A 24325-nucleotide genomic window follows, 5' to 3' on the forward strand; every position below is an offset into this window, starting at 1 on the left:
TCAACAACAACAACACTCAGAGCACCGGGGTCACCGGGGTAACCGGGGTGATACAACACACAATGCCTATGTACAGGATGAGCACTCAGAGCCGCGGCAGCACAGCAGACTAGGCAGACTAGCTGCTGACAAAAATTCAAAGTGCTGGGAGATACAGGTAAGTCCAACAAAACCCGCTCACATAGAAAACATGTGTGTGTGAGAGAGAGAGAGAGAGAGAGAGAGAGAGAGAGAGAGAGAGAGAGAGAGAGAGAGAGAGAGAGAGAGAGAGAGAGAGAGAGAGAGAGAGAGAGAGAGAGAGAGAGAGAGAGAGAGAGAGAGAGAGAGAGAGAGAGAGAGAGAGAGAGAGAGAGAGAGAGAGAGAGAGAGAGAGAGAGAGAGAGAGAGAGAGAGAGAGAGAGAGAGAGAGAGAGAGAGAGAGAGAGAGAGAGGACGACGATGAGGAGGAGGAGAGATTAAAATCAAAAGATACCACCAGGATTGCTCACCTTTCCACTCTTGATCGCCATGGAGCAGACGATTGCAAGCAGTACATTCATATTTTGTCCAGGAGTTCTTCGTGGCTGCTTGCAATGGCAGAGGTGCTAGTGGTGCTGGGGAGTCCTAAAATGCAATACATATACACAAGATATAAATAGAAAATATACAGAGAAAATGCACTTTCTTGTAGTCAATACTTGCAGTAAAACTACAGGGTGACAGGGGGGAGGGGGTTGTTGTCAACAACTTCCCGGCACTGTTGCATTTTGCTTTTCTGGACTTTGTTTTCAAACAAATTCCCTGGAAGACTTTCCTGGCTAGCCCCTGAAACTATTATCTATTCTGAAGTGTATGCAACACTGCAACAGCAGTTACAGCACACAGAAACCCTGCATTGAGTTATATAGCTCAGTTCTAATTGCAGCAATTAGAACACCGCTTTAGGAGCTGCATCTGCGCCTTGATCCTTGAAGGGTGGTGGCATTCCTACGGATGCGGAAAACTCGGCCTCTGTATAGATAAACCGAGTCTGACGCGAACCGTGATTTTTTTTAAATTGCAGCATTAAACTGTTGCAATTAGAACTAAGAAGTAAAGCTGTGAGTAGTGCTGTCAAACTCAAATAATGACAATGTATATTGCAGTACTGAGCAGGACTGAATGAGAACCAGTGCATGGAGTAAATCTGTGTTCAGGGCAGGCTGAAACTCAACCGGCTTTAAAACTCTCGTGTAAACACAGCCTCAGTGATACTGTAGAACAAGTCATAAAAAGTATGAATCAGACCACTTGCACTAGACTATGTGACAGTCCTGTAGTGCTAAGCTCCCCAGTCTATGTACTTACCGTCAACAGTGCCTGCACTATGCTAAGTGCAGGCTGTAACACATCATCATTCCAGTTCTCCGGATGACTGCTGTCAACGCCGTATAGGCGAACTTTCTGACCAGCTGATACACACACACACACACACACACACACACACACACACACACACACACACACACACATCAACAGATAATAGCAAGATTTAAGTAAGAATACTACAAATGAGAAACATTGCCGTGAAAGCTGCCACCAAGTACTACACAAATGGGAAACATTGCCTTGGAAGCTGCCCCAAGTACTTCTCAAGCAATAATTGAAGATAGCAGCGCCCAGTCAAAGACAACCGGAAATAAACCAGCTATCCACAATGCTTGGGCAAAATGAGAGCCGAGCTAGAAAGCCGGAATGATAAATACCGACAAGTGTACTGGTGCAATGTGCCGATTCTAGCTCTAGTTTTAAATTGAAGAGGCCATTCTCACAATCTCAGTTTCTCACATCTTCTCCTATGACTGTTATACAGTTGTTCATGATTCCTGGTGCAGCTCTTCACATCACAGCTGTTATCTTGTTCAAACACTGCTGCATATAAAGCAGCGAGTACATCACTGCTCGATCTCACTTCATCCTGTTGTCGCTTCATCTAGTGCGTTTCTACAACTTGAAAGTGGAAATCAAGTGCAACTTCCACTACAGCATGACACGATTGCCACACTGCTTTATCAAGTTGACTCGTTTGCTCTCTTTTTGAGTCCTTGGTGCCATGGTGCCAAAACTATTATCATTGTTTGTCCTCTCTACAATTGTAGCTTCGAGATTAAGAAAGTTCGTCTCAAGATCGTCTCAAGCACATAATCATCTCAAGATCATCTCAAGCGCAAGATTGTCCCAAGTGCAAGATCTCAAGCCATCTCAAGGCATGTTACCCAAGTAACACTAGGGTGCCTACTCCGAGCATGTTCGTCACTAGCGCACCAGCAATCAATGTGAAAGAGATGTGGTCGCTGGACTCAATAGTGACAACAAGCGGCATCAAAACTCAACATGTCACCCCTCCACACACAGCTTTCATATCACTCTTGTCTCTCATAAGCTAACCTTTGAGGAATCGATTCCTTATCCAAGCATTCTGCAGCACAAGAGAGGCAAAGCACACACACACACACAGAGGAAATCGTGGGAGAAAAGTTTGATGGTGCAAGCAGCTTTTTGCCAGCTAGTATCGGGAACATTCACTTGGGGCTGTCAAGAAAATTTGAGTCTTATTTTTCACAGAAGCGTACAGGCACTCTCTCCAAGACAATAGAGACTCTCCAAAGCTCTCCAGCCTTGGAGGAGAACCAAAAGAGATCAGGAAATTCCCGCACTATTTTGAGCACGTGTCACATGCACCTGTCCTGTTCTGATGCCACAACAGGTTCCTTGTACCGTTTCTTATGTGCACCTTTTCCAATTTTGCTGTCCACCTTTTTAGTCCTCAAGACTGACTTTACAAGAAAGCTGTTCGGCCGCTATCTTCTTCTCTTCTTCTGAGAGCCGCATGCAAAGACACCAAAGTCTCACTCGACCTCTCCCAGTCTCTCTGGCAGCTTCGCTCCTGTGTGTGTGTGTGTGTGTGTGTGTGTGTGTGTGTGTCTCTCTCTCTCTCTCTCTCTCTCTCTCTCTCTCTCTCTCTCTCTCTCTCTCTCTCTCTCTCTCTCTCTCTCTCTCTCTCGCTCGCTCTCTCTCTCTCTCTCTCTCTCTCTCTCTCTCTCTCTCTCTCTCTCTCTCTCTCTCTCTCTTCTCTCAGTAAAATTCGAGGGTGCACAGAAGTACAGCACAAAACAAACCTGTTTCCTGGCATAGCGACTGGTTGCTGCCACCAAAGATTGCAGACACTCTGTGAGTAAAGACTTGCTCTCTGCAACAGGGACAAACGCAGGCACGGGCACACACCAACAATAAACAAATAAGAGTGTGCAACTCCATGAGCCCTCAGCCCCCGGCGGAGATTATTCATGACATCAGTCTTCCACTGTTATTTGGCTCACTGATGCCATCATGCGTAGCCTCAGCTCAAAAGCGAAAAGAACCTGTACTGTACATCGCAGCTACGGTAGTCGATGAACTGTTACCGTAGCTACAAACTCAGAGGGGGGGGGGGGGGGCACACATGCACTTGATCATATTCCTGCCAAAAAAGTCCGCAATGAAAACCCCGCCGTGGTTGAGTCCATCACATCTCAAGATAGGAGTTGCACACACTTGGCCAATGAAAGTAAGTAGCAAGTTTGCAGTCGGTCAGCAAACCCCCGAACACAAAATTTACCTCATTCAGCATCAATTGCAATGCTGTCTTTCAGCGTAAAACAATGCATACATGTACACTCTGTGCAAGGGTAGGCAGGGTCTCAGCAGGGTCTCAGCCCAACCAATCGTCAGCCAAACACCGGCGGAATGCCAATTTCTACCTAAGCAGCATATTGATAGATGCTCGAGTTAAAAAACCGACAGATGGCAGTCCCAGTCAACTGGCTAACATATCCCTTGGGCCAGTGCGGACTACTCCCCTGCTTTCTGTGCCAGCAACAGTACACACAGCAACATAATGCCAAACAAAAAAACTTACTCTCCTCATCCATATCTGGTGATCGTGATAGGTATGGATAAAGCTCTTTGTAGCCAATGCTCTGAAACAAGCCAGACTCGAAACTCGGCCTACACAATATAAACAAGAACAAGAAAAAAACAAGAATATCCACAACATAAGTTTGAAATACAAACACACCACTGATGCATTTCGAGCATCGCGCATGATTCTGACATACATGCATATTGCATACTCACACAGACAGAATGGGACGGGATCGACTCTGCCAACACACAAGGGTTACATGGAGCAACAACATGAGCTGGTATCTAGATGAAGATGAAAACAACTTAGAGAACACAACAGCCAATCCAGCACACACTAACCTGCCGGTCTCATCTAGACAATGCTGGCCATACTCTGAGTGGAAGCACTGCAGCTCCTGCATCATACCACTTTCCACCATGCCGTCGACACGCTTGCTGAGCCGCTTATCCAGCACTGTAACATACCATGGATAACAACAAGATGCAGTTATGGTGTTCAATACAATCATGTACACAAGAATCTCAACATACCAAGGGCACCCACCCAATACAGTACATCTGTCTTAGTATTGGACTGAATCCCTACTCTATAGCAAACAGAGCTCTGAACAAGTTTTCACTAAAACATTTGCTGATGGCTGAAGGCCATGCTGATGTGTTTTCTCGCAGTCAGCAGGCTACAGATGCAGTGCAGCTATCGGTACCTACCGTCCGTGTCACAGCGTATCCAGAATGCGACCGTCTTGGGGAAGCGTAGGCGCGCGCCTTGCGGACAAGCGCCGTCACCATCGCTATGTTGCTGTGCTAGCAGCTGAGTGTGTGGTATGCCATGCTCCTCAAATACAGCTAAACTCCTGCACAGACACACACACACAGATATCCCATATGTGAAAGAACAATGTCAGTAAAACCATCCTCTCCAATACTACTAATGTCACAGGGTTTACACCCAAAACAAAGTAGTTCAGTTTCAAAGTTTGCTTTCCATAGCGATAATGCCTCCAAAGCCCTTGTCTCCTGCCCACCTAGTTGCCATGTCACACTAATACGCCATGCTTTCCTCTGGTGTCAAACCAGATGAAATAAAACAAATTGACCTGAGCGGAAGGCGAGGGGTTTGTAGAGTTTCGTTCTCCTGCACTTCTGTCAGAGACGAGGTGTTATCCAGAGGGCTCACTGTCGACGGAGCTCAATGAGTACTGTTAGTTGGTGATGGAGCTGTAGTCTCTGTCCACATCTTTGGCGTGGCGGATGATACTCCACTGCCGGCCATTACATCGGCGATGGAGAAGTTTGGAACCACCGTTGGTCTCCCAAAGCAGGAAGAGAAGTCTGTGGATGGATCTACGTTCACGACTGGCACTGTATTTGTAAATGTTGTACCCAAGTCCACCGTACCGTCTACAATTGTGCTGTCTGGCTCCGGTCAAAAACTTCGCATTTGGCACAGGGGTCAAGTTCCCACGTGCTTCAAGTGTGGCTCCCGTACGCACCTCGCGAAGGACTGCACGCAGCACAACAACAACTCTGTATCTGCAGGAAACTCCACGCTGTACTCTCGCATTCATAAGGCTGGTTCAAGGTCGAGTACAGGTCAGGTCATGGACCCTGAGCGTGAAGTACCGGTTCATGATAGTTCAACTGCTGACTCGGAGATGACTACAGATGGAGCTGCTGGACAGCCTGCAGTTCAGGGCGAAGAGCAAACCTGTCAAACCACTGACATGCTTTCAAAGACACTGCAGCAGGAACGCAGTGAGACCAGGACGACAATGCAGGAGGGCAACAGATTTCACAGCGGCAGAGGGAAGGCAGTCACCTGACACTGACAAAGATGGATTTACCATGGCGTCAGGGAAGCATACATTCCCAGCAACTCCCTGGGCTGCCAAACTCGCTGATGCTTTCTGCACTGCAGCTGAAAGTGACAAAGTTTCAGGTGCTGAAGATGCTGATAACAGTGGAGCACAGGTCACAATCAACGGAATAACATTTGAGTGCTAACTTGACAAACAGTACCATCTTTCGACAACCTCTGCTCCTCATGCTCTAGTTCCTCTAAATCCGAACGCTACACCATTCCAACCCACTTTTACAAGAACAGCGCTTGCAACGTCGTCCCAGCAAAATACCTCTGGCCATGCACAAGACGCAGTGATAGCTATCTTTATAAACATCTGCAGCTTAAGATACAAAGCTGCAGAGCTCGACCAGTTGGCAAAGGATTCTGGTGCCAACCTAATTGCTGGGGCAGAGACTTGGTTGGACACTTCCGTGATTGCTGGTGAAGCCACCATCTAGAATATACGGAGTACGTCTCCAAACTGGAGGTACTACACGAAAAACAGGGTGATGCACTAAACGAATGGAATCCCACGGACACGGAAGGGAAAAAGAAAAAAACTCTTTGTCCGGAAATGTGCTACTTCAGATCAGCGCAAGCTGTGGCAAGTCATGAACACAGTCACCGGTAGGCGTGCACCTAGACAGTAACCAAAGGTGTCAGTTGAGGAAGTAAGTGAATTCTTTGGGGACATTGTTCATGATGGTAAGCACTATGTCTTGTTTCAGTGACGTGTGGTAAAGCTTTTTCTAGCTCTGAAAAAATCTCGTGGTTGGGCATTTTAGCCCCACATATGCCCGTTCCGGGGCCATGGAGGCCACTGATATATCTCGGGAACCAGCTGAAGTCGACCCATGGCGGAAAGTAAGCGTCAGGGACCTGATGGCCCGAATTGTGATATTTCCAGCTCCAAAGGATTTGAAACTCGCCGAGTACGTGAGCTGCCTCGAGCAGCACGGAATAGGAGCGGAGCTCATCCTCTCCATCCAGGTCAGTTCAGTAGGCCAATGCAGATTAACGTTCGCAGATATCCAGCTTGCCCAGTTAGTCATGAAGAATGGCTTTCATATAAATGGACAACATATCCTTCCAAAATCCTCTCCAGAAAACACTCATGTTCAGTTGCACATTCACGATGTTCCTGTGTGGGTGTCGGATGGCGCCATTACAGCTGCACTTGCTCCATACGGTACCGTGCAGGGCACCATCCGCCACGGTAAACTTAAGGTACGGGACAACATAGTTATTGCAACCGGAGTCCGTTTTGCAACCTTCGTACTGGGGTCGAATAAAGCCGTGCCTTCGTACGTGAAATCCAGAGACGGGAAAGGCACTTTCCGCGCACACTATAGTGGCCAAAAGCCCACGTGTCGGATTTGCAGCAAGCCCGAGCACCTCGCCAAGGACTGCCCTGAGGCCCGCTGTACCACTGCCAATACGGGTAGTACACAGCAGCAGTCACATCACTCAACATCACCTACATGTACAGACACTGAACGCACACGTCCACTCCTATCTGATGTGGTCGCAAACTCAGCCCAGACAGCGCAGCAAAGTAAAGCCCAATCACAATGCCCAACATCCAAGTCTAAGCAGGCTGGTCTCCCAGCAGCTGACAAGAGCGACTCCAGCTCTTTTGAGATGAAAAAAGAAGAGTTGCCTTTTCCTGCTGATGCTGAATCATTAGTCGACAATGAAAGCTTATCCCAGCCGGAGAACCAGCAGCCGGAGAACTTGCCGTGCGACCCCGACAGGGAGGCCAAGAAGGCATAGTTCACCAAGAGTTCGCTGATGACATTGTCCTGGAGGCCTCGAGTCGTGACGTGACGCACAAGCCGTATGCTCATCTCTGACTGATGGACTCACTAGTGTTTCTGCCTGGTTGGCTGATCTAGGTCTACTTTTAAACACCAAGAAGACACAAGTTATGTTCATAAAGTCCCGTGGTCTGCAAGACATCCACCATCCAGTACAGGGCGGTCAGGACGTTTTACAAGTTGTACATTGTGTGAAGTACCTTGGAGTTCACGTGGATGACAACATGTCTTGGCATGTACATGTCGATCACCTCGTGCAGAAAGCCCGGCAAGCAATTGGTAAGCTATGGCGGCATGGACATGGCTTGACAGTGAATGCCCGCCGCACTTGGTACATTGGCATGATTCAGACCACACTCTGCTATGCTCGCAATGCCTTCTACCCAGCACTTTCTCAGCATGCACTTGGTCGTCAGGAGCGTATGGCCAAGTCCGGTCTATTTTGCTGGCACCAACTGCTACCCCTACCACTCCTTTGCTTGCACAGACACGCATCCTTCCTCTTGTCCACATATATAGGCTAAAACTATTAGTATTCGTCCATAGCTGTATCCAGTCTGCTACAAGTCCCCTTTTCGACAATTTCTTTAGTCTAATTAATGCTGCATGCCCGCCTAACCGCCGCATAACTCGTGGTCATTCCTTCAATCTCCTGCAAATACCCTTCCTAAGAGGCCCTTATAGCCGATCGTCAATCCAGTTTGTGGGAAGCGTATTGTGGAACAGTCTCTCGGCCGAACTTCGATCCATTGGACAGAAGAAGCGGTTGCGTGATGCATTGCGCTCGCAAGACCTCCCAGTTGCCTAAACCACTTTTTGTACTGTGCCAAAGATCTGGATCTTACTCCTGCTTCCTAATCTATACTACATCATCCTCTCCATTCTATCTCCCATCCGTGCCTGCTTTTTCTCCCCTCCCCATTTTCTAAGTCGTCTCCTTGTGAGAAGGCACCATTGCCTGTTTGGTTGAACGACTATAAATAAAAGCACAACAAACAAACAATGTGAGGAAGAGGTTGGTGCGACTTCAGCGATAGTAGGGGAAGAGTGTGTTGCTCCCTACATGGGAGCTCGCGGTTTCCCTGCCGACTTGAATTCTCACTTGACTGACTCACGACTGCCATCCAGAGCACACGAGAAATCCATCGAACCGTCCACTCGGCAAACCTGCAAGAAAGCACCACTCCCTGCTCAATACACAGTGTTTCGGGGAATTCACCCCTCATCAGTTGAGCTTGAGTAGGCTGAGGAAGATTGTGCCTGAAGAGCACCACTTATATAGTGCTCTCCAAGCACAAACATCACCAGGGATACAAACTTACAGAGACGCTCCGTTTCCAGCGCGACAAACACCTCGTGAACACCAGATAGCAGCGTGAGTCAGTGTCGCTCATGGAGGTGCTGAACAAGCGCTGAGGACCGTTGGCCATTCACGACGTTGTTGCTTCCAAACCATCTAATTCGCAAGCCCGCGCTGGGGACAACAATGTGAGGAAGAGGTTGGTGCGACTTCGGCGATAGTAGGGGAAGAGTGTGTTGCTCCCTACATGGGAGTTCGCGGTTTTTCTGCCGACTTGAATTCTCACTTGACTGACTCACGACTGCCATCCAGAGCACACGAAAAGTCCATCGAACCGTGGACAAGTCGGCAGGAAAACCGCGAGCTCCCACGTAGGGAGCAACACACTCTTCCCCTAACAAACAAACATGTAATAGTTAAACTGGAACACACAGTATAATGGGCATATCCATACAGATTTAGAAAACACAGTTACAATAGAGGCAAGTAAGAGAAAAAGATGCACACACACACACACACACACACACACACACACACACACACACACACACACACACACACACACACACACACACAAAGCGAATATCGCCATCACACCTTTCTATTTTCCGAATGTTGTTCGGATGAAGACGTGCCGCCATATCTGGGTCAACCTTCTGCAAGCGCTCATGTGGCGAGACCATGGAGGCATGCGCTGCTGCTGCTGCAGCTTCGGTGGTTTTCACGGGAGTGCCATCCACATCAGCTTGTGGGTGATGGCGATGGGTTTCATCATCCACTGTACAGCCACCACCTGGTGTAGAACTGGCATTGGTTTCCACTTTCATCTCCTGATCGACAGCTGATGATTCCGGCTGAGGTCACGTTATGGCACAGCACAACACAGCACACAGAATCACGACTAAACTCAGCGCAAACAATCACAGCTTGCTCGTCATCTTGATTTTCTTCTCCTCACCATTGATGTTGTACTAACAAGCGAATGTTCAACTGTAAGCAAAGCATGCACACCTGGTCTCAGCCAGCTAAACAGAGCAGTTGAAAGCAGGAGTTGCATTCATTGAGGCAAAACACAAACAAAACAAATAAACTTACCATGAGGGTCTCCCAGATGAGCGACTCAATGTAGTAGTTAGTGCCACCGACAATGATAGGCACTTTGCCTCGATCCAGGATATCAGAAATCTTTGCACATGCACATAGTCAAGGCTACAAAGTAAGTAAAGGTATATTAGCGTGTCCGTTCCCGAAGGGAACTCACGACGGCCGCTAACGTCCGGTAAACCCAAGTCAAGTAAGTCAAGGCTAACGTGCTTGTAAAACACAACGTTGTCAAACTAGAATAGCCTGGGTTTTCACGAGTACCAGTACATGCATGCCACTGTTGGGGCACATTTACACGTGTTGGGATGGAGAATTGCTATCAGATACAATTGTAGGAGAATCAACACACCATCACCATGACAACATGACATTGTGTTTACTAGTAATCCACATTGCACTGAATGTATCAGCATACGAGTATTAGTACTCAAGCAAGTATGAATGGTACTACAACGTAGTACTTCAGAAGGCAACCGGGCAACCCAGAGTGCATGGTGACCGAGATAGGTCACATCCGTGTTGACATCAAGCATAGTACATGTAGTAGAGGATACAGTGCTCAAGGCGGTGTCACGGAACTTCACCACATCATAGCTATGCGTGCACTCAGCCACACTGAGAAGGTGGTGTTGAGCTGCGGCTTGCTCTTCAGCCGTCACTTTGGCACTGCAGATGTCCAAACCTTTGTACACCTGGGGACATGCATGCACACATAAGTCACGGCCTTACATACAGGTACTTCGAAGTATAAAGTATAAAGAGAACCCAATACAGGCAATATCGGCTATGGCGTACGCTTCGGTTTTCCGCAATTTTATCCTTACATCCGATGCATCATGACAAGTGATACTACATGAGCACGTACCGTATTTCCGGAGCATACGCCACCGCACTTTAAACACCAGTAATTCACCCAAAAAGGCTTATACAGTTATAGCAAGAGTAGATAAACAAGAGTGTGCAACTCGCGGATGGGTTGGCCCACGGCGGAATTTTTTGTTGACGTAATCTTTTCGACGACGCACGCGCTGCGAGTCTTTCGGAAAGTTTTCCCTCGTGCTCTTGGCCGGGCTTTACACTACAAGGTCGGTGTCCAGCACGTGCTCTCACACTGCATGCGGCAAACTGCGCGTTTCTCTGAAAAAAGGTGACGTCAACAAAAAATTCCGCCGTGGGCGGGGGTATCTGCAGATTGTGCAGGAGAGATCCGGAGTTGCACACTCTTGTTTATCTACTCTTGGTTATAGTTATACTACCATGGTCAAATTAACGGTGATAAGCACGGAAGATGTGCTACTGGCGGCTTCATCGTAATGCGACACAATGAGGTGAGAGATCTTACGGCACAGTTGCCTGGTCGTGTGGCACATGACGTCAATGTTGAGCCATCCCTCTAGCCATTGACTGGGGGGGGGGGGGGGGCATTTGCACTACCGAAAGGCAGTGCGGGATGACCTGGGTTGGCTGGATGTTGTCGCAAGCGGAGTCTATGGCGGACGGTTTGAACGGAGCTACGTGGGAATCCGGGTCTTCAATCTGCACGCTCCATCGAACCGCTCATCATCATGTTACAAGCGACATGAGCGTGAGAAGCGCCGGGCATACGAAGAAAGGATCACACAAGTTGAGCGGGCGGCCCTCATCCCAGTGGGTTCTTGGCACATGGTGGCATGGGCACATGGTGGCATGGGCACATGGTGGCATGGGCACATGGTGGCATGGGCACATGGTGGCATGGGCACATGGTGGCATGGGCACATGGTGGCATGGGCACATGGTGGCATGGGCACATGGTGGCATGGGCACATGGTGGCATGGGCACATGGTGGCATGGGCACATGGTGGCATGGGCACATGGTGGCATGGGCAATTCAGCCACTTGCCTATTACCAGTACTTCTTTATCATCAATGCAATATCTATCTTTCATGGAAGAGGTCGCGGATTTGACTGCGGCGCTGTCATGCCTCGGCGACATTGTAGATCGAGCCCACAGCTGTGACCTTGTCATCGTCACCGACAGCCGGTCTCTTGTTGACGTAGTCCAGGCAGATCCCTGCTGTATCGGCCCAGATGCCATCCCAGCGTACAACGCGCTGCTGCGGGCTGCTCAGTCAGCACTCACCATCCACTTGGTGTGGGTGAGCAGCCACCATGGCCTTTTGTACAATTACCGCATCAACCGCCTTGTCAACGCCGGCACAGCCATGCAGCAAGATGTGCCTCTTCTCATCCAGGCCGCCAAAGTTTGCATTCGTAAGAAGACAGGGTACCACTACCAACCCCCTCTTCTGGACAGCCGCAAACTTTGCGGCGACCTGACAAGGAAGAACACCGTCGTCCTAAACCAGCTCCTGACCGGTCACTGTCCACTCCTAAAGCAGTACCTCCACAAAATCTCGGCTGAAGATTCGCCAGATTGCCACCTATGTCATCTCGAGTGTGAAGATGCCGACCACCTGATCCTCCGCTACGTCGGCAGAAGCCTCAACAAAGCCTGGGTGGATTTTGGAGCGTCAACCTCCGCATCGTCCGCCACCACAGACACATCAGAAATGGTCGTGCGGTTCCTGCAATTTGAGGAACTCATCTAACGTAAGTACGTGTGCACAGTAGTCTCAACGACTACTTGTATCCCTCTTCATATGCACAATTATACACAACTATAACGGTTATGCTGTTTCCCACTACAACAGGAACCTTTCCAGCTTCCACGTACTCATTATACCCACAACGTATTTTTTTGTTTGGTTTTTCACGATTTGTTCCTACATTAGGCAGTCCGTAGACTGTGTATGTCACCGAAGAAGAAGATAAAGGAGAATCATCAACGAATCGCTTCGCTTTTTCCGAAAAGCAATCATTAAATGTACATCTATTCCACTTTTAATAGATTCGAACAAAACCTCATTCATCAGCTTACCTGAATGGAGTCAGCGCTGATGATTTCACCATTGAGCTCCTGCGCCAATTCAATTCCCAACTTAGATTTTCCAGTCCCTGTGCTGCCCAACACAGCAACAATCACAGTGTCTCGCCACTTTTCACTCGCCATAGTATAAGCTAGTACAGGTAGTAGCAACACTGGCAAGAGTACATAACACAGCAGCACGCTCTTTTCCTTTACAGTGACTATCTTCAATTTTTTGTATTTCTCGTGGACATCGAATGTGACTTGAAACACTCATCGGGAAATCCCCGCAGCCTACACGGCTGGGCTACATGCGCCATATGCGTCACTCACCTGACTCATCCCGTACTACAGTAGTACTCGATCGTCCCGTACCGTGGCGCCATGGCTCAAATCAGTCAAAAATTCAAAATGACACCGCATAAGTGACGTGTGTTTTCTGGTTGTTCAAAGTAAAGTGACGTGTTTTACACGCATGAACCTCGATTCCACGTTCTACACAGCCACAGGTGTCATCGATCAAGTGTCGACTCGACTGTTGTTTCGAAATAATTCATTCAGCCACAGACAGTCAGTCGATCACCAGAAACTCTACAGACTTGTACACCTGTTCTTCATGCTTTGTTGCTTTGCGAAGTTCTGGATCGCTTCCCTTACATTTGTGATATCTTTGTGCTTGCTTTCGTTCCGATCTCAGTGGTTTGCTCTTCGATGATGATAGTGTTGAAATGGGTAACGTTAGAATACATGTGACGTATGCAGCGATATTGCTGTGCTTTCTGCTGCCAATCTCATCGTCAGTCGGATATTATCGTCGGCAGCTGAAGAGATCTGTGAACACAGAGTACTGCTTCTGTGAGGTAAGTTTTCACGCCGCACTAGTTGATGTCCATGCGCAAAGTTGATCCAATTGATTGAAATAGTAGTTGTCTATCAATAGGAGCCCACACTACGTGACCATCACTCGTATACCGTATGACAGTTTGACACGTGTTTCATGAAAAAACCCTGGCATGTGCAACAGTGGCCAAGGTTCATTTGGTGAGCATAATTATCTGTATCTGTGGAACATGTACCCTGTTGTCCTGCTGGACCATAATATCGTACTACACTACAGACAGTACATGAACCAGCTCAGCTGAGCAGGTGCGAGTGTTGGAAAATACACACAATACGTCAATAGCACACAATGTCATTGTACCAGATCCTACATGATCATGTTTGTGAGCTAGTGGAGTACTGGCACTGTGCTGTACATGTCCTGTAGATAGTAGAAGTGTATTGGTAGGTTCAGGTGCGCATGCCTTTTATCATGTTCAATGGGCACTTGAATGCATGCACTCTGCACACCTCTGCACCTGTGCTGCATCGACTGGTGAAGTGCTCCTCTGTCTCTATTGGGTCTGTACTAGGCCGCACTAATGTCAGCGTTCATGTCTTTTTCTTACCTTGCAAGTTGAATAGTTTATCACACTCCTGCCGTCATGCTGCACTGTGCTCATTGATCCTGCTAAAGAAAATCCTGCATTTCACAGTGTAGTCTGTTGGTTAAAATATCAAAATTAATGGTGGGTCTGGGGGGGGGGGGGGGGGGGAGAAGAACCTCCAAATGCTATCAAGCTTCAGACTTCTTACGAGTAAAATTTTCGAAATTATCCACAAGTACTTTCGAGGCTTTCTCATCAGGGTGAATACAGGCAAAAAGAAACTGAATAAGCACAGTGGATTTTATCCAGCAGAGGTGTGATAAAAACCGTGCAAGGAGGAGTATCCAGAAACAACACGGTAAAATGCGTGACCTCAGACATACAGTAGAGTCGCGCGCTGAAGAACGTGGAGCCCAAGAACGTCCAGCCTGAAATTCTAAGAACGCAACAGCCTAAAGCTAAGAACGGCGGTGTTGGTTTTCTGGCATCTTGTGGGATACATATGATCCAGTACGGATTGTTTCTAAGAACGTGCTATAACTTAATAAGAACGTAACCAGATTTCATGAAAAATAAGAACGTCCCAGGCAAACCCCTTGGAAACAACGTTCTTGGGCGCGCGACTCTACTGTACACACAAAAGGAGGTTTGTAGAGTTTGACCTCGTACCTATATTCGACGGAATGAGGAAAAGGTGCAAATGTGACATCTAACAAGCGTGTGACATATTGCGCCAACAATAGACAACCAATGGACAAGTTAATTAGTTGTTGATGACCTGCCCAGCAGCTAATATTCTGGCTACTCTTTGTTGCACTGTTTCTATCACCTAAGTGTGGCCATAGGTGGAACCCAGAATGAGTGATGTGTAAGTTTGTAAGACACACACTGTACTCGCGCGATTAGAGTCCTGTCTCGAATAGCGTCCCAGTCTTGAATAGTGCTCCGAGCTTGTAATCAAGGGCATGTGCAAGTTTAGTATTGTTGTCTTGTCTGTGTCATTGCACTGCTGGTTTCACGACCACCATCGCAGTTCTTGCGGCAGTTTCTTAGGAGTTATGCGTCTCTTCTATTTCAGCAGTACTTACGCTCCACAGCTATTGATAGTTTAGACTCTGTTCTTTTTTGGCTGTCTTTGTTTTAGGCTGGGTGACGTAATTATACTTGTACCAGCATTGAAAAATAATGCCCTCGCCTGTGATGGACTTTGAAATATAGTGCCTCAGGGACACTAAGTGCACAAGTGCAGCACATGTATCCCTCATTCTGGGCTCCAGTCGTGACCATACTTACTTAGGCTGTGTGGTGTACATGGTGTGGGATCTCATTTGTTTGTTTTCTGTTCTGTTCTGTGCTCTGTGCCTCCCGTGGTACTTGTACAGCTCAACGGGAAGGTAGATGAATGTTGCTGTGATGTAGAAGCTGTAGAGGAGCTTGTTGACAAGCTGCACCCGCAACTGCAGAAGTTGCTTCTTTCGCCGTACTTCCGCTTCTTCCGGGTATGTTGCACATGCCGTGCTGGCAATGCATTGGCCTGTAATGGTGGTTTGTGTGTGATCATAATGACGTCTTACACAATGAGGTCTGCTGGTGCATATGCAATGCTGCTCAATGTACACGTGGAGGGTTCAACAATACTCCTCATGTGCTCTGGATGGCGGGCGTAAGTCAGTCAAATGTCAGTTAATCCGGCGGGAAGCGTGAGCTCTAAGTAGGAGCAACCAACATCGTCAATTCTTACCGCCCAGGTGCTACTTCTAAGTTCGTAAACCTGTAACGTTGGTAAGAAAGCGTTGAACTGAAATCTTTTCTTCTCCGCACTTTCTGTTGTTATGTTCAGATTGCTTTGGACCGTCCTTGTCCATTCTGGACGGAGAATGGCGGCTGTGTGTTGAAGGGTTGTTCTGTATCACCCTGTGATGAGGTGAGTTGTAGGTGTTGAGGACAAGAGATATATCTACTAGCATTGGTATAACCGCAATCAATAAAACTAGCTGAACCGACATTTGTGTACTTTATTCATGCAATGTAAAAACGGTGGAGACGATGTGCAATAAAACGATGAAACTATGAAGAAATGGTGTAGGGAAAAAATATGGATTCAAACAAGTTTTCGTACAACACTCATCAGGAATCGTCGTTGTACTAAAGGACACTGAAACAAAAATTGAACTATTATAGAAAATCTAAGTTAGAGAAATAACACTATGAGCAACAACAGTGAAATTTACAAGTGTGAATTTTAACAATCAAAGCGAGAAATGAACAAAGGAGAAAGGAAGGAAAGACAACGTGATAACACATAACAGCAGTACATTACACCTAGAACATTAACGGCCAAGCTGGGCCGCACTAAACACGACACGTTACTTGAACAATTTCAACCCAATTATACTATCTTTCTGTACACACAAATTAGGCTTGTACAGACGCTGATAGATAGCTTCCAACACTTTTAACTGTAGTCCATAACCATGACGACCACGGCACAATACAGTGAACGAAGAGTCGGAATACGAATTGCAACAATCAGGACTAGCTAGCAAATGATTGTACACTGAAGACTTGCTACCACGAAACCTACGCACAACACTAACACTCTCACCGGCATTCTCACCATCACTCCCATCACTGCTCTCCGACTCACTGCTCCCTCCGCCGTCCGTTCCATCCTCCGCTTCCTCTGTACTCTCTCTGTCTCGTCCATCCCGCCTGACCGGGTCCATTGAACTTTAGTACTTTAGTACAACGACGATTCCTGATGAGTGTTGTACGAAAACTTGTTTGAATCCATATTTTTTCCCTACACCATTTCTTCATAGTTTCATCGTTTTATTGCACATCGTCTCCACCGTTTTTACATTGCATGAATAAAGTACACAAATGTCGGTTCAGCTAGTTTTATTGATTGCGGTTATCAAATTATTGTCTCTTCACCGTGTGTTTAGCATTGGTATGTTTGTTTTTAAGAACAAATTGGAAGAATATCCAATTTTGAAAGAAGTGTAAGCACCGATGCAATCCACATCATTCTAGAAGAGCCGTTTTTGTTTTACCAAATGGCTCTACTTGACTAGCATGGAGTACGTTGGGGCTTACGCTTGTTTAGAAATTGGTATGTTAATACCGATGATTATTGACAAGCAAGCGTAAGGAGCAGCATACTGCAGAATAGTGAAGGTGAAAGATATGTATGTACTCCTAGGGCCGTTCTGGTTTCCTCTTGTAGAACGCAACGGATCTTGTTAAAAACCCTATTACACTGATGTCACTTTTGTTGTGTTTGTTTTCCAGAAAGATGTCCCGACGGGGATCAAGGCGCAGAGTATTGATGGCGCTCGATTTGCCGGAAAAGTAAATGGTGTTGTAAGGATGTACTTGTACATGTACAGTATAGCTACATATACAGTGTGTGTGTGTGTGTGCGTGTGTGTTTCTGGCGCTAGTCTTGATCTGACATGTTTCATTCGGATCTTGTCCGCTATCGTTGCTATACGGTGCCGGTAAGAGAAAATCTGTAGGTGTACATCCAGTGCATTTGCAGATTTGCATGCTTCTCTTGCGACGAGCGTATACATGGTACATGGTATGTGTGTTTATGTGTGTGTATGGCTGTGTGATTGCTCACTGCTGCAGCCATCCTGCTCAAGGGAACAAGAGCTGAGCAGTGTTGACGGCACAATAAGGTAATAGTGATTTATTGTTTACTTTGGATGCTTGCCATAATGGCAACTTGGGACCAATACCGGTATATTACTGTAACTATCATGCTGGGAACATGTCAAACTCATGATCCAGGAAGGTCTATTTTTTCCTGGCATGAAAACCAGAAATGAGAATGTGTACATGAGCTGCATCTGCTCTTTGATCCTTGATTGTTATCGGGGTTGTTCAGCTGTATGTCGCTCTCATTGTTCCCCACTCCAGTGACACCAATCGCCGGGTGTTCAGTGAATGGAGGAGACACGACGCAAGCGACTCGTTCTGCCATTTGGATGGTACGTTTGTTCTGATTGGAGAGAGTGTAGCTTCATGAAATCATGTGATGTCAGTGATTATTGTCAACCTCTCATTGGCAATTGCTACCAGCTTTTTGTGCGGCCAGCATGACTGTGTGTGTGTGTATCCGTGTGTGCGTACCCGTTGGTACATTGTAGTCCTACAGTCATTCACACTTTGCTTTACTTTTGCTTTTTCACGCTGCCTTCTTGCACAGAGGAGAACTCCACACACCTAGAGTATGTCGACTTGACCATCAATCCGGAGAGGTATACTGGCTACAGGGGTGAATCCACGCATCGTATCTGGAACGCTATTTACCGGGAGAACTGTTTCCGGTGAGTTGATGGGCTGAGACCTGCTCCTGCTCATGTTGATGTAGCAGTCACTGAGTGTCCCGTGCATGACCCAGAGAAACTGCTCCTGCTCATGTTGATGTAGCAGTCACTGAGTGTCCTGTGCATGACCCAGAGAAACTGCTCCTGCTCATGTTGATGTAGCAGTCACTGAGTGTCCTGTGCATGACCCAGAGAAACTGCTCCTGTGCATGACCCAGAGAAACTGTCCTGTGCATGACCCAGAGAAACTGTCCCGTATCAAGCTATCATTACAGTACCTCCATTAATTCTTGTTTTCAGTTTGATGATTCATGCACTGATCATTCAGTACATGTATTTGAAATTCCCTGTCCTTGGTAAGAGCACCGTCTCGTGGTGCACTGCCGTACGTCCAAGTCCTGCCCGGCGTCAAGCTGCGTACCATCCACCTTGATTAGATCAGTTATAACGTTATGTGTGTGACTGTGTATTTTGTGTCTTGTGTGCAGGCCAAAGTCAGCACCGGCCGCCATGCCCTTCATTCCATCCAGCATGCTGAGTAGTGAGTTGAAGAAACTGTCTTTCGATTTCTACTGTTTCTAGACTTGTATGTTGTACAGTGATTTTCAGTGATAACCGACAGGAATTTCGGGATTCCTGGAGCACAAGAAATTGTCAAGTATGTCACTGTGTTCCAAAGCATTGTAGCTTATTTTTTAAATCTGGCCCTCCTCGCTCTACTGCTACTGTGCGTGCGTGTGTATGTGCAGGTCTGTGTCGTGAGAAGAGAGCATACTATCGCATCGTGTCTGGTTTGCATGCCAGCATCAACGTCCACCTGTGCGCCAAGTATCAATTAGGTAAGTCGCTGACGTAAGGCAGTGGCACGGATGGTTATTATCATGAACACCTACATGTACATGTGTGCTACAGTACAAGTGTAAAAACAAGAATCACAACGTATCGCTATCACACTTGTACTTATCAAGGAGTTCCTAGTGTGACGGAGTCTCACGCGAGCCGTGAGCTATATTAATTTTAATTCCCGTAGCTATGCAGAAGACGTTACTTCAGTAACGTCTGGCGCTAGCCAGGGTCCACACAGCTTTAATTTGGTATTTGTTTGTTTGTTTGTGTGTTTGTGTCACGCCTGGCGCTATCCCGTATCTGTCCCGTACCATACCATCAAACACAGCTGGCCACATACAGCTGGCCGCAATATTCAAATAGGGCTTTCAAACGCAAGATCATAACGTGAAGCAACTTGGAAGAATGAGTATGAATGCGAAGTGTATGGGGGAATGCATGTAGGGCGATAGTGCGGGTTCGAATCCCAGGTTATGCCTGAAAAAATAGGAGAATTGAAAAATGTATAACGTCCCTATGCTTTTTTGCCTAGGTCATCAGGGTGGTAGACGGTGTCGTATTACCCTCGACCGTACGAAATTTATAAGAATTAATATAACATCCCTATGCTTTTTTTGTCTAGGTCATCAAGGAAAAAAAGCATAGCGTAGGGCCCTGAGCTTCCAAGCTCTCTCGTCGTGGAGATGTAAACCTGGAGATGTGTTCATCTTGTTGGATGACTCATCACCTTTGCTGGGGTTCTGTACAGTGAGTCACAATCGGCGTCTTACTACCGGTATTTCTTTCTTTTCAGGCCTGGCAGAAGAATTTGGCCCGAACCAGGAGGAATTTGCAAAGCGCTTCGACCCATCCACAACGAATGGTGAAGGTATGTGTGCTGTTCGTATGCATGTCAACTTCAAAGAAACATTTCCACCTTGTTTTTATCTGCTGATACTTTTTAAAAAAAATGTAGCCAATGCTGCACATGGTAGTCGACTACCATGTGCAGCATTGGCCGCATTTTTTGGCGAGTATAGTACATCTAGTAGGTTGTACTTGTGGACAATGATTTTGGGATGCTGCTGTTCAACGTTATTACCTGTTGCGTTTGTTCTTGTTGTTGACTTGTACGTCTTGTACTGTTGCTGTGTGTGATGATGCTCCTAGGTCCACAGTGGCTGAAGAACCTCTACTTCACCTTCCTGATGGTGCTGAGGGCCGTCATCAAGGCGGAGAACCTGTGGCGCTCCGAGCTGTTCTACACAGGTGATGGCAAAGTCGACAGGTTCGTCAAGGAGCAAGTCACACGCATTCTGGCGAGTACACAGTAAGTATAAGTAGTACAATGTAATTCGCTACCACTACCACCAGCACCTACTCAGCGAGGCAATAAACGTGTATGCTTAGACATTTTCGAATGTGAGAAATAGTGGAATGTTAGTTGTATTTGTAGACTGCAAATTAGAGGCACAACTGACCAAGTACATGTAACTGGTATAGGCATCATGCAACTACATTGCTGAAGGCTGAAGCAACCTTTTCATTTTCCCTTGTTAGCCTCTCCAGCTGATTCTCCTAGGGGTGGATACAATCTTCCCTGAAACTAGGAATCGACCCACAACCCCAACCTCCTGGTCTTTGGTTAGGGAGGGGGAGGGGGGTGGGGGAGGTGACGAGGGAGAGTAGATAAGCTCTGCCGCCGTCACTGAAGCAGGAGGTCTCCAACACCTCGTGCCCTAACGGTGGCTATGGTCAGAGTTGACTGAGGGCTACCTTACCTTTCACCTTCTCTTGTTATTCAGTGCATGCATGTTACATGTTGTCTGACTGTGTGCCTCTAGCTCCTGTCCAAGTACTTTTGATGAGACGATGATGTTCACTAGCGAATCAGCACCTCACCTCAAGGTAAGAAAGTACTAGTAATGTTGAGGAGGCAATAGGGCTTGAAAGTGCTACGTCACAGCATAGCAACAATTTCAAAAATTCAAAAACTGGATCCACTTGGATCCAGTTTTTGTATGGATTTCAAGCCGTCTTACTCACAGCAAGGTGATGTAGCCAGTGAAACTGACCGATTTGGCTACTGGGGGCGGGGTTACAACTGGTGGCGAAGTAAAAGTCACCCCTGCATACGACATGAGTGGGTTGCTATGCACCCACATACTGAGGCAATAGCAAAGTCACACCTTAGTGGATCCAAAATAGAAATCTGATGTCAACTTACTACTCCCTGGCCGTTTTTGACGTCATCACTTTCAAGCCCTATGGTGTTGTCTACAACTGTTCCATGAAGACCTGGTACATATACTTGTACGTCATTGTAGATCTACACGTGTTATGATTCTCTATAGCCAGCCCAGCAGCAGTGATCTAACAAACTCTCTATGTGTATGCTCCTTACTCTAAGTGCGAAAAATGCTGTTGTGGTTATGACTAGAGCTGCCTTGTACCTGAGAACAAGCTTGACTGTTCTGTGCCTCCATCTTGTGTTCGGTCTTGACTTGTTGTTTGTGCTGTTGCTGGTGTTCAGCGAGAGGTTCAGTCTCACTTCAAGAATATCTCACTGATCATGGATTGTGTTGGTTGTCAACGGTGTCGACTCTGGGGCAAATTGCAGGTGCGTACTACACTAGTACCTCGGTGATCCTTGCAGTTGTAGTCCTCTTTGCCTTGATATCTTGCCGATGTGCACTGTGTCGAACTCCGTGCTTGCAATGGTTTAGCGTGTGTGTGTGTGTGCATGCGCGTGTGCATGTTCGGTGGCAATGATAGTATATCTGTGAGGAACACAACAAAGCACACAGACCACAGTCAAGTTCAAGATACAGAGAACTGGTGTTGTGTGTGTGCGTTTCATTTCTTTTACAAACTATTAAAGAAACGCAAATACAAGTTACTATGCTTGTTCTGCCGCAGTATCAGTAGAGAGTGGAGTTCTATTATTCATTTTCCTTCCTATATTCCACTCTGTGTCAGGTTCAAGGTCTCGGAACTGCCATGAAAATCTTGTTTAACGGCGAGCAGTACTCCAGCGGGCTGGGTGGTGCTCTCCAAAGAACCGAAATAGTAGCACTCTTCAACACTTTAGGACGGTAAGGAGTTGGCCATTGTTGTCAGTCCGTCCCTTTTGCCTGTGTTGTTGTGTGCTCATTATTTCTTGCGTGCTCTCTTAGTAAAGTATTTATTTCTACAATAATTAGGCAGGTTTGTGTTGCAGTCTACCTAGATCGGTGACCTGCCCATCCTAGGATGGGCATCAGCAGCCTTGTCTTGTCTCTGGTGCGCACTCTAAAACAGACAGTTTAGTTACTAACCCAATGTCCATGTTGGTCTCTATACAGGTTGGCGGACAGTATAAATTCATTGAAAGTATTTAGACGACCGAATGGGGATGCCGGCAAGCCCCGGCAGCATGCTGACAAAACCACTGAGGTAAGTCTCATATTGCTACAAGTAGTATCACACCAGGGTCAATATTGTTATGTTTTGCTACGAATGTAGTCCGTACGCCTAGCAATTCCTTTTCTGCCTGTGGTGATAGTCTGATAGAGCATTCTAGAACAGTTGAGTCCATTCTGGGGTTGTTTCTACTCTAGCATGTTAGCCGGTGTAGATGTGAGCTCCCCTTGCATCTGCTGCAAGTTGGTCACACCGTATTTTGACTTGCCACACAAGTCATGTCCGTGTGCGGCATTTACATGTTTCTTACGCGTGCAATCTGTTCTTGTGTGTCCTGTTGTTCACAGCTTTGAAGTTGACAGCACACGTACTATCTATGAGCATTGACATTCTACTTTGTAGCCATTGATATAAACCCGAGCTATTTTCTACACAGTTTAAATACCTTTGACAATATTATTTGGCGAATAAAGAGTTGTGTATTACTTTCCCAAAATTTCTCTGCACCTCTTGCTCTCCTGTGCGCCGCCTTTACGTTCTCAACGGCGTGCCTCTGCCATTCTGTTCTGCTTATTCTGTTCTGCCATTCTGTTCTGCTAGCGGGTCTTAGCAATCATATTTTTATCGTTTCATGAGAAAGTGTGCTGTGATTTGGCCTGGCCTCTTTTTGAGAACAAAACAAACAAATCCTGGTAAATTATTGCCCTCGTACACCTGCTGCACTGACTGATGATTATGTAAGGCTGGTGGTGCAAGCACTGTACTTGACTGTACTGTACTGGCACATGCACAATCAATGCCCACCTTCTTATTGAATCTTAGAGCACATTAGGTTAGTATAACTTGGGAACAGGCTCCGCCTGAACGGTGCGTTTGGTTGGGTCTGCTGACACTGCACGTGTTCTGGATCGGTCAGAACCAGGGAGTCGTAAAATATTCTACGACTCCCTGGTCAGAACATGTTCTGCTTGCTCTGGCCTCAAAGCCAGAGAAGTTTTATTTTTCACAGTGAAACCTGGCAGGAATATCGACTTTTGTCCTAGAATGTACATGACTGTGCTCTAAACAAGTGCACACACGTACACCTTGGTGTGCGCATTATCGTATTCATGTATTGGGCATCATGAACCCCGCAGAAAATGTACGGCGTACAATGAAAGGCTGCGCGCGCATGCTCTCCGCGGAGAACAAGGGTAACTATTGTGAACAGACACAAGTAACTGTAGGGACTAACAATTAGCACAAACGTCTATGACATAGCTTGCCCAGGGGAAATCTCGGTAATAATCGGTAAACTGATGAACGTTTCTTCCAGCGCTCATGCTTGGAAAACAAATTTACTCACAACTCACGAAAGTGCCCCTAAAGGGAATGCGAACCATATCCACCCACACGCAAGAGAGCAATCGACTAGTGTAACTGTAGTTCACATTTCA

The 24325-nt window shown here is 46.8% G+C and overlaps 2 protein-coding genes across 3 annotated transcripts in view; one reads left to right on the plus strand and one right to left on the minus strand.

The window, feature by feature from the left end:
- LOC135814518 (tRNA dimethylallyltransferase-like) overlaps nucleotides 1–13126 on the minus strand; it is a 19672-nt gene extending 6546 nt beyond the window's left edge. The window contains exons 1-11 of the mRNA XM_065327643.1: nucleotides 12911–13126; nucleotides 10543–10680; nucleotides 9980–10069; nucleotides 9482–9738; nucleotides 4633–4778; nucleotides 4264–4378; nucleotides 3917–4005; nucleotides 3138–3208; nucleotides 2407–2437; nucleotides 1327–1430; nucleotides 489–603 (exon numbers count right to left, since the gene is read on the minus strand). Of these exons, the coding sequence (XP_065183715.1) occupies nucleotides 489–603; nucleotides 1327–1430; nucleotides 2407–2437; nucleotides 3138–3208; nucleotides 3917–4005; nucleotides 4264–4378; nucleotides 4633–4778; nucleotides 9482–9738; nucleotides 9980–10069; nucleotides 10543–10680; nucleotides 12911–13042 (1288 nt within the window). The 5' untranslated portion in view covers nucleotides 13043–13126. The remainder of the gene's footprint in view (nucleotides 1–488; nucleotides 604–1326; nucleotides 1431–2406; nucleotides 2438–3137; nucleotides 3209–3916; nucleotides 4006–4263; nucleotides 4379–4632; nucleotides 4779–9481; nucleotides 9739–9979; nucleotides 10070–10542; nucleotides 10681–12910) is intronic.
- Nucleotides 13127–13424: 298 nt separating this feature from the next.
- On the plus strand, nucleotides 13425–23705 carry LOC135814519 (ERO1-like protein beta). Of its 2 annotated transcripts, none has more exons than XM_065327644.1 (16): nucleotides 13425–13758; nucleotides 15708–15824; nucleotides 16166–16249; nucleotides 17620–17691; nucleotides 17962–18011; nucleotides 18253–18323; nucleotides 18542–18662; nucleotides 19151–19203; nucleotides 19412–19501; nucleotides 20302–20376; nucleotides 20658–20817; nucleotides 21332–21395; nucleotides 22021–22107; nucleotides 22467–22582; nucleotides 22832–22922; nucleotides 23237–23705. In XM_065327644.1, exons 1-16 carry the CDS (start codon nucleotides 13627–13629, stop codon nucleotides 23240–23242), a joined length of 1389 nt encoding a protein of 462 aa, XP_065183716.1. In that variant the 5' UTR covers nucleotides 13425–13626; the 3' UTR covers nucleotides 23243–23705. The 2 variants fall into 2 exon arrangements, with proteins under 2 accessions (XP_065183716.1, XP_065183717.1); XM_065327645.1 differs by having other exon boundaries at nucleotides 13427–13758; nucleotides 17620–17679.
- Nucleotides 23706–24325: the final 620 nt, after the last annotated feature.

Source organism: Sycon ciliatum, chromosome 4 (assembly GCF_964019385.1).
Source record: "Sycon ciliatum chromosome 4, ocSycCili1.1, whole genome shotgun sequence".
NCBI lineage: Eukaryota > Metazoa > Porifera > Calcarea > Leucosolenida > Sycettidae > Sycon > Sycon ciliatum.

Bases quoted from the DNA above. Each gene is read 5' to 3' on its own strand.
- LOC135814519 (XM_065327644.1), top strand. From the start codon at position 13,627: ATGGGTAACGTTAGAATACATGTGACGTATGCAGCGATATTGCTGTGC. The intron at 18,012-18,252 runs GTAATAGTGATT...TCCCCACTCCAG, and splicing joins AGTGTTGACGGCACAATAAG to TGACACCAATCGCCGGGTGT. The intron at 21,396-22,020 runs GTAAGAAAGTAC...GCTGGTGTTCAG, and splicing joins AATCAGCACCTCACCTCAAG to CGAGAGGTTCAGTCTCACTT.